Consider the following 12,819-nt stretch of genomic DNA (forward strand, 5'->3'; position numbering starts at 1 on the left):
CAAATTTACAGTCCTATCTTTTCATCTGCTAGATAAATTGATAATTTCCTTTCTTTCACTCTTCTTTATTACCATTCTAATCTAGCTTCTATGGAAAGCGCTCAAACCCTCTTCCGAGCTGATGTCAAGATCTCTTTACCAATAAATTTGCGGGTTAATCTAATGGGGATTGACTTTAATCGAGTTCTAATTGGCCGATTCATCGACCAACGAAACCTTAATATTGATCAGGTGTCACAGGCAATCACCTCTCGTTGGTTCACTAAGGCTGATGTTAAGCTTCACTATTTCCACCCTTATTACTTGTTTGAATTTGCTAATACTGCCGATCTTGATTATATGGAAAAAATGCATGTGTTAAATATTGAAGGAAATTTACTTGTCCTACGGAGAATTACTTGGGATATGGTGCCGGAAGACATCAGTTTTCATGTTGTTCCTCTCATGGGTTGCCAATGCAGTATCTCCACACCTCTGTTGCGGCTTATCTTTTACAACATGTTGGTCCTGTAATTGAAGAAGACAATTATCCAAATTCCCTCCCTCCTCGTCAATATGTTCGTGTTCGTGTTTGGGTTGATCTGGCCCAACCGCTTATTCCTGGATGTTTCTTGGAACTGTCAGACTGCAAGCATAAATGGATCTCTTTCAGTTATGAAAATATTTTCAGAATTTGCAAACGCTGTGGGATCGTTGGTCATCGGGTTTCGTTCTGTTGTCTTACTTCGAGTGAGGCCGCTGCTCAGATTGAGCAAAGATTGACTCATTTGCAAAGGGATGGGTTTAAAATCCATTTTATAATAAATCTATTCTAGGTCTCCCTGCTAAATTGCGTTTTTTGACAACTGAAATTCGCACATCTTCCTCGGCCTCGGTGTTTGGTTTCTCTGAGTCATCTTCTTCATCCGCAAGCAATGACAACCCTAACAAGCTGCCTGTTTTTGGAAGTAGGGTGACTAGTAGCCCTGATCTAATGGTCGACACTGCCTTGCGCCAGAAACGCTTCACGATGCGCAATTCGGATCACTATTCCTTTCGGCCGGAAAACAATTCCGCCAGTGCAATGCCACAGTTTTCTGGATCAGAAACTTTTCGAATTCCGGAACCCGACCCAGAGTACGAGTCGACCCTAGAAGATTCCTTCGGGCCTTGGGACCTAAAGACAGATGGCTTCTTTTCAAGTAACATAAAAACACAGATGTCCCTCGTTCCTCTTCCTGACTCTGAGTCAACCTCAACACGTGGATATATTTTTGGTGAAAATAAGGGCCACTACTCATCCCAGCCATCTACACCAACTCAGCCCATTGATGATCATACTCCTCTTGAGCCTGATGATCGTTTGGATCCGGTGGACACGGCAGGACGGAAAATAAAGTTTGTATATAAACGCAAGGTACCTCTTGGCTTTAACTGTTGTAGTAGGCCCAAATTTAAATGTTCTAACAGGCCCAAATTTTTAGACTTATCTAGTCCTGTTGATTTTCCACGTCTATCTCCCCTTGAGATGATGTTGGCTTTTTTGGGCCTAAAAATTTTTTCTTATTCCTGGCCCAAAGCACCAAATTTAGCTGGCCTGGATCAGATTTCAAAGAAGAGGATTTTTCCATTTGAGGAATTGTCTATATCTCAATTTCCCTGCAAACGTTTAAAAGATAAGTTTACTTTTTCTCTGGAATCTTACCCTCAAACTTATTTTACGTTACCTTCCTCCTCTTCTTCTGTTTCCGGTTCCAGCGCTGAAGATTATGATTACGTTTGGGGTTTGGTGGTGGACCTTAATTCACCACCAGGGGATAAATGACTGCCTTTTGCTGGAATTGTAGGGGATTTGGTGAGACGGATGATCCTACAATTCCATACCTCCATCACTGTATCCGTAAATTTCATCCGGCCATTTTGTTTTTGCAAGAGACTCACTCTACTGTGACCGTAGCCGCTATGAAGACTAGTCATCTTGGTTTTCCAAACTTCTGTGGGGTTGACTCATTAGGGCGTAGTGGAGGCCTTTTTTTGTGCTGGGATGACTCTGTAGATATTAGTGTCTTGTGTACTGACACGCGTTTTATCTTTTGTAAGCTTTCCATAGAAGCTCCACCTTGTACAAAAAAATCGATGTTTGTAATGTTTATATATGGGGAACCTGCCTTAGCCTACCGTTGTGTTGTTTGGGAACGCTTTTCGGAGGTTATTTCTGGTCATTCCCCTTTTCTGATAATAGGCGACTTTAACCAAGTCGAGTTACATTGTGACAAGTTGGGTGGCTCACCTACGATACGTGGACAAGACGAATTCCTTGCTTGGAAACTTCAAAATGAACTCATTGACGTTCCTTTCTTTGGGCCACGCTTCACTTGGACAAATTCGCAAAAGAATGCAGATTGTATTTTTGAAAAGCTTGATCGAGCTTATGCAACACAAGACTGGTTTCAGATTTTCCCGAATGCTTCTTTACTCCATTTACCAATACTCATTTCTGATCATGCTCCGATTATTTTAAGATTTTCTCAGTTTGCTACACCTTCTAAGTGACCATACCGAGTGGACAACTGGTGTCTATCCAATCCAGAAGTCATGGATTTGGTTACACTTGGTTGGAATACTCCGGTCACCGGTTCATCAATGTATGTTCTCTCAAGAAAGCTCGCTTCGGCTCGTTATGCTATTCTCTGTTGGGTTATTCAACACAGACTTTCTCATGGCATCAATTGGTCATCTGTGGAATCGAAACTGGACAGCCCTTCAGACACTATCGTCAATTCTTTCACGGCAAATACATATCAAACTGTACGTTCCGAACAATTGCAGCGCATCCACGAGCAGCATCAGTACTGGCTTCAACGAGTTAAATTGCGTAAGGAAATTTTGGATGGACTTCCCACTAGATTCCTGTTCAATAGAGTAAAACAACGATCTTCTAAGCAACGTATTCTAGCACTGCGGACTTCTGACGGTACATGGATTCATGATTCAGCTGATATTGAAATGGAAGTAACTGGGTACTTCAAGTCGCTTTTAGGACCTCCTTCACCTCATAATCCTGCCTTTCCAGTTGATAATTATGATCCATTCCTAAACCCACTTGATCTACCATCCCTTACTTCTCAGGATTGTGCAATTCTCTCTGCCCCTTTCACGGATATGGATGTTCTTCGTGCTCTTCGCAATATGGAAGGTTCTAAATCACCTGGTCCGGATGGTATTACTCCGAGATTTTTCCAAGTATACTAGCCGCAAATTGGTTCTCTAGTTACAAGTGCTATTTTGCGTTTCCTAAATACGGGAGTCATGTTGAAAGAATGGAATTCTACTCACGTTGTTCTCCTTCCAAAAGTCGATCAGCCAGAGATGGTCTCTCAATTTCGACCAATCAGCCTCTGTAATGTGGTTTACCGGCTTGCTTCTAAATGCTTAGCTAATCGCATCAAATTTGTTATTTTTTCACTTATTTCGGATTCACAGCAAGCTTTTGTGCCGGGGAGATTAATGTCAGACAGCTCAGTCATTGCTCATGAAATTATACATTACCTCAACAAGACTAAAAAAGGTTCTAGTTGTTATGCGGTGCTTAAGTTGGATATGCACAAGGCTTTTGATCGTGTTTCCTGGCATTTCCTTATGGAGGTCATGCGTCATATGCGATTCCCAACTGCTTGGCGTAGTCTTATATGGGAATGTATTTCTACTGTTTATTATCGGATTCTAATTAATGGAGAGCCTTCTTCGGTTATAACTCCGACATGTGGTCTATGACAAGGTGATCCGTTGTCCTCGTATTTATTTATTATTTGCATGGAGGTTTAATCTCGGCAGCTTGCTCGAGCTGAGAAGATGAGGATGCTCACGGGTTTAAAAATTTCCCGTTATGCTCCAACCATTTCACACTTATTCTATGCGGATGATGCACTTATATGCTACAAAGCTGCCCCAAAAGCATTTGAAACCCTAAGGGATTTGTTCAAAGACTTTGAATCGGCTTCGGGACAGATGATTAACCTTAATAAGTCTTTTATTAAGTTTAGCCCAAATTCTCCGTCTGATTTTAAATCACATTTAACCTCTATACTTAAGATGCAGAGTTCCTCTACCTTTGGTACTTACCTGGGTGTTCCTATTGACATCCCAAGAAACCGCTCTCAAGTATTTCATCCTTATATTGACAACTTGACGACTCGAATTTCATCGCTATCTTCCCTGCATCTTACTCAATCAAGTAAGCTTTTGGTCATCTCTGGCGTTCTATTTGCTTCGTTCTATCACCTGATGGCGGCTCTTCCATTCCCACTCGGGATTTGTCGGAAAATTGACTCTCTAATTGCTGCGTTTTGGTGGCGCCATGATTGGAAAAGGCATTCTATTCATTGGCTGAAGCGTGAGACTCTACAGGCACCAAAAGAATATGGCGGTTTAGGTATTAAAAACACTCTTCTTCTGAGTCAAGCAATGCTAGTTAAAAACTTCTGGCGAATCCACCTACATCCAAATGGTTTGCTTGCTAAGTATCTTGTTCCTAAATATGGTCGGGACTTACCTATACCTACTGCCAAGTCTCGTGTCTCAAACTCATCTTTCCTTTGGAAAGGTATCTGTCGTGCGGTTGATGAGATTTCCTCGGGAATTTGCTGGAAAATTGGAAACGAAAAACAGGCAAACTTGTTTAACAGCCGTTGGGTGCAAGGTACTGTTCCTATTCGGAATAGGACAGACACGGAACCTGATCCTAGTTTATTGGATTTGCTACATCCTTCCGGTGATTGGAACACTTCTGCTATTTTCCGGCGCTTTGCTCCAGCTACAGCTAAATTAATTATCACAATGGAACCTCCGCTTCTTGATACGGACGATTTCCTTTATTGGAAATACACTGAGGATGGTAGCTACTCGGTTAAAATAGGCTATTTGCACCTTTGGCTTAAATCTAATACTTCGTCCTCATCCTTGAAGTCTTCTTTTCCATGGTCTTGCATATGGAAATCACCTGGTTCACTTAAATTTCCCCTCTTGCTGTGGCGCCTTGCACACAATATAATGCCTACTTCAGCTAATCTTAAGGAACGCGGAGTGTCTCTCGGTCTCACTTGCCATTTCTGCGGCTCTTCAGAGGAAAATGCAGACCACTTATTCCGCTCTTGCAACATTACTCAACATGTATGGCAATCATCGATGCTTGGTCTCACTTCCCACGCAAATGTGACGGTACCTTTTTCTCACTGGTTGGCTGATTTAGTGTACTACTTTTCGCATCATACATCAAGTGCTTTTGATCCTCTTCTTTATTTCGGCTGTGTCTTGCAAGCAAGCTGGTCGGTCGGAAATTCCATAATTTTCCAACAGTGTCCGGTGGATCCTTCACGAATATGCCAACTTGCTGAACATCTCTTGTCTTCCCATAACAAATTCCCGGAAACGTGGAGCTCTCTAGCCGGTTTATTTTCGTTACCTCAAGCTCCTGCACCAAGCCGACAGCCTACCCACAACAGCTTTGAATCTGTTAGTTTCTATGTGTTGGTCCGTAGATTAAATCCGAATAACGGCTACCGTACGTCCATCTCAGATTCTCATACAGGAGAAGAGTATACTACCCTTATCAGAGCCGACAATATGCTACATGCTTCGACAAGAGCTTTACTAATCGCAATGCGAAAGGCCCGGTCAGCGGCCTTTACCTCTGCCTCTTTTTACATTTCATGTCGTAAACTATCAGCTGTTCTGGTACGTTCACTGCCAGTACCAATTAGTGTGCGGAATTCTATTCATGAAATTCGCCACCTTTTCGTCATTTACCCCTTCTGGTCTGTTAGTTTAGCTACTGGGTAATATGTTATGTATTTGTACTTCTTTGTTTTAATATAATCGGTTTATTGTTGTCAAAAAAAAAAAAATCAATTACTACTATTTGAGAAAAAAAATTGTCAACCGTCATCTTTAATTTTAAAGTTTTGTTTTTTTACGAAAATCTAAAATAAATCATAACTTGGATCTTAGATTTTCAAATGGCCATTTTCTTTGATCAAAGTATAAATTCGGAGAGATAATCACTTTGACAAATGTTGAGTTTATTGACCCGGTACTTAAGAGGGGGAGAGGGTGAATTAAGTACCTATTAAAAATTCGAGCGGAAGCAATAGTCTCGTTTAATTAAGAATCAGTACTCGGGCTAATTAAACAGTCGCGATGTCTGTTTAAACGAAGTAAATCGTGCTGTACTGTTCTGATTGCAACGAGTTATGAAGTAACTAAAAACAAACAAGAAAATAAAGAGCGATAAAAGCACGAGACACAAGATTTTTAACGTGGTTCGACCTACACTCTAAAGGTCTACGTCCACCTCTCTCTTATTAATATTTTCTTTATAATCAAACTCAATTACAAAGAAAATCCCCACGATCAACCCCGATCGTGCGACTCGAGTACAACCCCGTACCCCAAAAACTCTCTCTCACAAAGTGAAAAATTACACAAAGATTTGTCTCCTTATATGGTTCAACAATAGGAACAATGGAGAACAAAAAACAGCCTTATGAATATATAACTTGCGTACTCAAAACTCAATCCACAATTACGGCTTCAAAAAAAATTTGCAAACTGAAAATTTACGCTGAAAAGACAATTTTGCAAAAGCTTCTTTCAGAAACTGAACGAGACAAAAGCAATTTCCTCAAACTTTGAAAAACAAGTTTTGCACTCAAAAATATTCTCGTATATATTGTCCATCTGCAGCCAAGATTTGTTCACCTTATATAAATATTCAAATATTGACTAAATCAAATCTTTTCAATCAAGCAACCAATTTTCAACAAAATCTTTGACTGATAATTTAGTTGCCTTCAAAGACACAAACTCCTCAAAAAGTTAAGATATTATCTTGAGCAAATAAAGGAAGTTCCAACGGAATAAATCTTTCCAAAACAATTATTTAGCAAAAATATTTTATCTTGGAAATTAATTTGTTCAAAAGATAAGCCGTAATTATTGGACCGAATAAGAATAAGCACAAGATATATATTCTTACAATTTTTCTAGACACGGACCAAGACTCATCCAACGCTCCACCCGTCTTCATTTCCGAGCAAATGAAATACTTTTGGACCTGTCATACACATGTCTAGCACATACTATTAATTAGGCGGGATATAAAAATGAAAGGACTTGTCATCATCAACAACTAGATGCAACAAATTCCCCCTTTGATGATGGCAAGTCCCTAAATAAAATTTCCCCCTCAACAATAGAATACTTCTGCAAACATTCAAGAAAATCCAAGACAGTAATAACGAATAGAAATAGGAAACAAATATGATCAGTGAAATGACTAAACCAAAGTCTAGAACACAGTGAGAAAGATCGTCACAATCAAAAGTCTTAATCCAGATAGCTACTAAGTACTAGAAGTCCTAAATCTTTCCCCCTCTTGACATCATCAAAAGGAGAGGAACGATAAAAAAATGTTAGTGTAGAGTACCATAGTCAAGGAGGCCTCAATGCAACTACCGGACACAGTCAAAATAGACATCATTATAGCTAGTACCGACCATGAGACAGAGTATTAAGCATACAGTCTTAGCAAAAGATAACATAAGCAAAATAAAAGAGGTGAGGTGAGGTCAGGTTAAATCAAGGTGGAGGAGGTAGACGAGCTATAAGGCACTCAATAAGGTCAGGTAAAGCGAGAAGTGGGGTAAGGACAGATTTGATGAGCTCGACGTCAGCTGCAAGTGTTCCCAAGCGACCAGTCAAGATGTCATGGATAGCCCTCAACTGAGACGAGATACCACGAATAGTACTAGCACTGCATCCCGCCCCTGCATAGCCGTCACCACTCAACCCAACCAACTTATCGTCAACAATGCGAAGATGCATTTGACCCAGCAACCCATCCGTCATACAATCCTTCATTGAGACACAGTAACCATCAGAAGGCAATACTTTCTTCTGCCACATAATGTGAGATAACCATATACCATACGGGAGCTCCCTTTTAGTCTGAGTCACCTTTCTCGACTTCTTCTTAGTGACAGCAATCACACCCGTCTGTACCTCGGCCGCAACTTCCTTTATGTGGAAAAGCATGAGAGAAGCCAAGTTCACAGGACGCCCAATCATCAAGCAGAACAGAACCATCAAATCAGGAATAGAACAATAACCGCGAGAGTGTGTGCGGGGTAAAATAGTGCGGTGAATGCAATTAAATAAAAACTGATGTGGTCCATCCAGGCGACTAGGAGGAATATGAGTGTCCGTAGTAGCAGACGGGTCAAAATATCACAAAACAACCAGAGAACCCAGACCGTCTATAGGAGGCCAACCATTCGAATCAGACAACTCAAGACCCTCATTTGGAATACGGAACATTTGAGCAATCTCATCAGTACTGACCATAAACGATTTCCCATTCACCACCGCGGTCAAGAATTCACCAGATTGATGAACAGTAACAGACTGATAGAATTGTATAATTTCGGGAACAAAAACCACAGAATGAACAAAGAACATACCAACCCAGTTTTGAGCCTTCAGAATTTCCAAGAAGAAATTTAGAGCTTTTTCAGATTATAGCCAATGTTGCGGGTAATAGCGACCCGGAAGAATAGAGTGCTCAACTAGGCGAATGCAATGTTGTAGCGCCGTCTCTGACAGTCCCACACCTTTTAGAATTTCAATGACTCGGTCTTGATCAACCGAGGTGCAAAGAGTAGCAGAAACACCATCATCATCTGAATCATCATTAGCCCTCTTTCGTTTTAAAGATCGACCCTTTTCTTTGAAATCATCTTTAACCACATCATTAATTTCCTCATCCCAATCATCATCACAAATGTCGTCTTCCTCCACAAGTTTCCCTTTCCCTTTACCCAACACAGTCGGATCTTTCTTTCGGTTCTCGGGCTCATTGGGTTCATTGATGATAACCCCTTTGCTTGCCCCTTTTCGAGTTCGCTTAGCTTTTGTGACTATAGGTGTGGTGCTCCTCGAATCTAGTACAGCAGCAGACGGCTCCTCGACTTCTGTGACCGGCGGCTCAGTTTCAATTGCATGCGATTTTTTCGAGCGGGTGGATACCAAGGAGGGTGAAGGATTGGGTTTTGAAATTGGTATTTTGGATTTGGGAGAGGTAGTGATGGGTATGGTGTCGTTTTCTGGTGAAGGGTTGGTGGCGGGTTCAATTAGAGTTTCGGAATTGTCGGAGGGAGAAGTGTTGGTGGCGGTTTTGGTGAGGGCGGCTTAGGATCTGGTGGTGGTAGCAGTTTTGAGGGTGGCCGTGGCTTTAGCAATGGTGGACTGAGCTTTCTTTTTAGCCATGGCGCCGTCGACGGGAATAAGGGTTTATGATTGATTTTGGGGGTAAATTGAAGAGGGAAGGTAGAAGGTGAGTTATGAGGGTTCGGGTATTAGGTGAGGTTTTAATGAGGTGGGTTGGTTGGAAGGTTTTGAATACGGATTAAATAGGAATTTATTTTGCCACAAGAAATGCATAAGACAGTTACGTCAATATTCCACTATGGTCAACTCGCTACTAATCTATATGAGACATAGAAACGACTAGAGTAAGTAGATTGCACCTTGACCTCAAAAACATAGGACAAATTACTAACACTTTATCACGACTTCTCCAAATTAGTCAATCATTGGAAGGTAAATTGTAGGACAAATAGACTACGAGCTATCATTCAGAAGACCCAATTCCAACCGAATTTTCTCAAATTGTTCTCTAGCTAAAGGTTTAGTAAAAATATCCGACAACTGATCTTCTGTTTTACAAAATTTTAAGCTTATGTTCCCTTTTTCCACGTTATCACGAAGAAAGTGATGACGAATGTCAATATGTTTTGTCTTGGAGTGCTGGACGAGATTTTTAGAAATACTAATTGCGCTAGTGTTATCACAAAGAATGGGAACACAATTAATAATCATACCGTAATCCCGCAGTTGTTGTCTTACCCATAGGATTTGGGCACAACATTGAGAAAGAAACGACATATTCACTCTCGGCAGATAGAGATAGAGCAATCGTATTTTGTTTCTTGGAAGCCCAAGAGATAAGACACGGTCCTACAAAAGTGGCAATACCAGATGTACTCTTTCTTTCAACTGAACAACCTGCATAATCTGCATCTGAATACCCCGTGAGAGTGAAATTGCAATCCATAGGATACCATAAATATAAGTCCTGAGTTCCAATCAAATATCGAAGAATACGCTTTACAGCTGTTAAATGTGATTCTTTGGGATTTGATTGAAACCGGGCACACAAACAAACACTATAAAGAATATCCAGGACGACTATTTGTGAGATATAAGAGTGAACCTATCATACCTCGATACACCTTTTCATCTACACTTTTACCTTTTTCATCTTTGTCAAGCTTGAGTGTAGAACACATAGGTGTAGGAAATGGATTAGCTGTAGTCATACCAAATTTTTTTAGCATCTCCTTGATATATTTTCTTTGATGGATCATTATGCCATGGGTGGTTTGCTTTATCTGAAGACCCAAAAAGAATCCTAGCTCGCCCATCATGCTCATCTCGAACTCCGATTGCATAAGATTGGAAAAGTATGCACATAAAACATCATTAGTTGCTCCAAAAATGATATCATCTACATAAATTTGAACAACTAATAAGTCCTCTTTCACCGGTTTTAGAAATAGTGTTTTGTCAACTGAACCTCTTTGAAAGCCATTTTCAATAAGGAACTTTGATTGTCTATCATACCAAGACCTAGGTGCTTGTTTAAGACCATAAAGTGCCTTATCTAATTTATAAACATGATTAGGAAAATTACTATCTAAAAAACCGGGAGGTTGTTCAACATATACTTCCTCTTGCAAATAGCCATTAAAAACGCGGTCTTGTGGACAGCGGGGGCCCACGGGGGCGCTTGGGAGGAAAAGAGAAACAAGTGTTTGCATTTTTGTATGGAGTCGCCGCCAATTTTCATGGGAAATTGGAACCGTTCGAATAACTCGTGTCATGTCAAGACACAAAGTAAAGACATGAACACTATGGTTTTAGACCCTAAGCTGGTGGAGTGGAGAACTGGAGTTGAGAAAGGGACAATGTCTAGATTCTCTATTCATTTAGATGGTAGTTTGAGGTTTGATGGGAGGTGGTGTGTCCCTAATGATGAGGAGCTGAAAAAGACAATCATGACAGAGGCACATTGTATACTATATTCAGTGCATCCAGGTGGTGACAAGCTATACAAGGATTTAAAGAACACGTTCTGGTGGCCTGGGATGAAGAAAGAGACGGCTGAGTTTGTGGCCCGTTGTTTGACATGCCAGAGAGTTAAAGGGGAACATCGACGACCACAAGGTAAGATTCAGTCTTTAGAGGTACCTGAGTGGAAGTGGGAATCCATTTCTATGGATTTTATCGTGGGTTTGCCAAACAGTCAACAGGGTAACAACATGATATGGGTAATAGTGGATCGACTGACCAAGTCAGCTCATTTTGTGCCAATGAAAGATACATGGACCAAGGCACAATTAGCTTTGGCTTATCGGAAGCATGTGTTGAGATTACATGGAGTTCCTAAGGACATAGTATCAGACAGAGATGCTAGATTTATCTCAAGATTTTGGAAAGAGTTACAGGAATCTTTGGGAACAACATTGAAGATGAGTACAACATTTCATCCTGCGACAGACGGTCAGACTGAGAGAACAATCAAGACTCTTGAGGATATGTTACGAGCTTGTGTGATGGAGTTTGGTGGTAGCTGGGAGCAGAGATTAGATTTGATTGAGTTTTCTTACAGCAACAGCTATCACACCAGTATTGGCATGGCACCGTTTGAGGCTTTATATGGGAGGAGATGTCGGAGTCCGATTTGTTGGGACGACAGTGCTGAAGCAGTGGTTCTAGGACCAGAGATGGTACATGAGATGGTCGAGCAGATTAAGATGATCAGGGAAATGATGAGAGCGGCTCATGATAGGCAAAAGAGTTATGCAGATCTACATCGCCGGGATATAGAGTTTCAGGTTGGGGACAAGGTTCTTCTGAAAGTGTCTCCTATGCGTGGGGTTATGAGATTTGGGAAGAAAGGCAAGTTGAGTCAGAAGTTCATAGGACCTTATGAGATCTTAGACCGGGTTGGAGAGGTTGCTTATCGTTTGGCTTTACCAGCTGTGTTGGAGAGAATGCATAATGTGTTTCATGTATCTCAGCTGCGGAAGTATGTGAGTGATCCGTCACATATGTTAGAGGCAGAGAGCATAGAGCTAGATGAGTCCTTGTCTTATCTTGAGGTGCCTAAGCAGATTCTTGATCGGAAGGTTAGGAAGACTAGGAGTGGTGAGACAGTTTTGCTTAAGATCCTTTAGTCTAATCATGAGGTAAAGGAAGCTACATGGGAAGCAGAAGAGTCCATGAGAGAGCGCTATCCATTCCTTTTTGATCAGGTATGTATGGTTACAGGGACGTAACCTTGTTTCTTTTAGGAGGGTAGGAGATGATCGCAAATAGTTCTAAGAGTTTTTACATCTTTTGTGTTGTGTCGGTATGGTTAGTAATAGTTTGAGTCGGGTTGAGTTTGGTTGGTAGCATGCTTTTATGTTGAGTTTTGTTTTGGTCGTTGTGTCGAGAATGTAATAGTATGTCTTTTCTTTGTTGTGGTTTGAACTTCGGGGACGAAGTTCTTTTTAAGGAGGGAAGACTGTAATACTACGGTTTTATGAGCCTCTGGGTACTCTATCGAGTGGGCCTTACTCTGTTGAGTAAGGGTGTTTTGAATTTTAAAACAGTGTTCTGCATGTAGGGTACTCGATCGAGTAAGCGGCACTCGATCGAGTACGTTAGTTACTCGATCGA

The 12,819-nt window shown here is 41.0% G+C and overlaps 2 protein-coding genes across 2 annotated transcripts; both read left to right on the forward strand.

Annotated features, from left to right (window-relative positions):
- The first annotated feature begins 1,800 nt into the window (after nt 1-1,800).
- On the forward strand, nt 1,801-2,532 carry LOC141600896 (uncharacterized). The gene has a single exon (XM_074421154.1). The coding sequence runs from the start codon at nt 1,801-1,803 to the stop codon at nt 2,530-2,532; it is 732 nt and encodes a 243-aa protein (XP_074277255.1).
- Nucleotides 2,533-2,574: 42 nt separating this feature from the next.
- On the forward strand, nt 2,575-5,817 carry LOC141600897 (uncharacterized). The gene is made up of 3 exons (XM_074421155.1): nt 2,575-3,222; nt 3,463-3,726; nt 3,814-5,817. The coding sequence occupies exons 1-3, from the start codon at nt 2,575-2,577 to the stop codon at nt 5,815-5,817; spliced, it is 2,916 nt and encodes a 971-aa protein (XP_074277256.1).
- The last annotated feature ends 7,002 nt before the right edge of the window (nt 5,818-12,819 follow it).

This window comes from Silene latifolia, chromosome 9, assembly GCF_048544455.1.
Source record: "Silene latifolia isolate original U9 population chromosome 9, ASM4854445v1, whole genome shotgun sequence".
NCBI classification, from domain to species: Eukaryota; Viridiplantae; Streptophyta; class Magnoliopsida; order Caryophyllales; family Caryophyllaceae; genus Silene; species Silene latifolia.

Bases quoted from the DNA above. Each gene is read 5' to 3' on its own strand.
- LOC141600896 (XM_074421154.1), top strand. From the start codon at position 1,801: ATGACTGCCTTTTGCTGGAATTGTAGGGGATTTGGTGAGACGGATGAT.
- LOC141600897 (XM_074421155.1), top strand. From the start codon at position 2,575: ATGGATTTGGTTACACTTGGTTGGAATACTCCGGTCACCGGTTCATCA. The intron at 3,223-3,462 runs GTATACTAGCCG...TCGGATTCACAG, and splicing joins TTACTCCGAGATTTTTCCAA to CAAGCTTTTGTGCCGGGGAG. The intron at 3,727-3,813 runs GTTATAACTCCG...TAATCTCGGCAG, and splicing joins TTAATGGAGAGCCTTCTTCG to CTTGCTCGAGCTGAGAAGAT.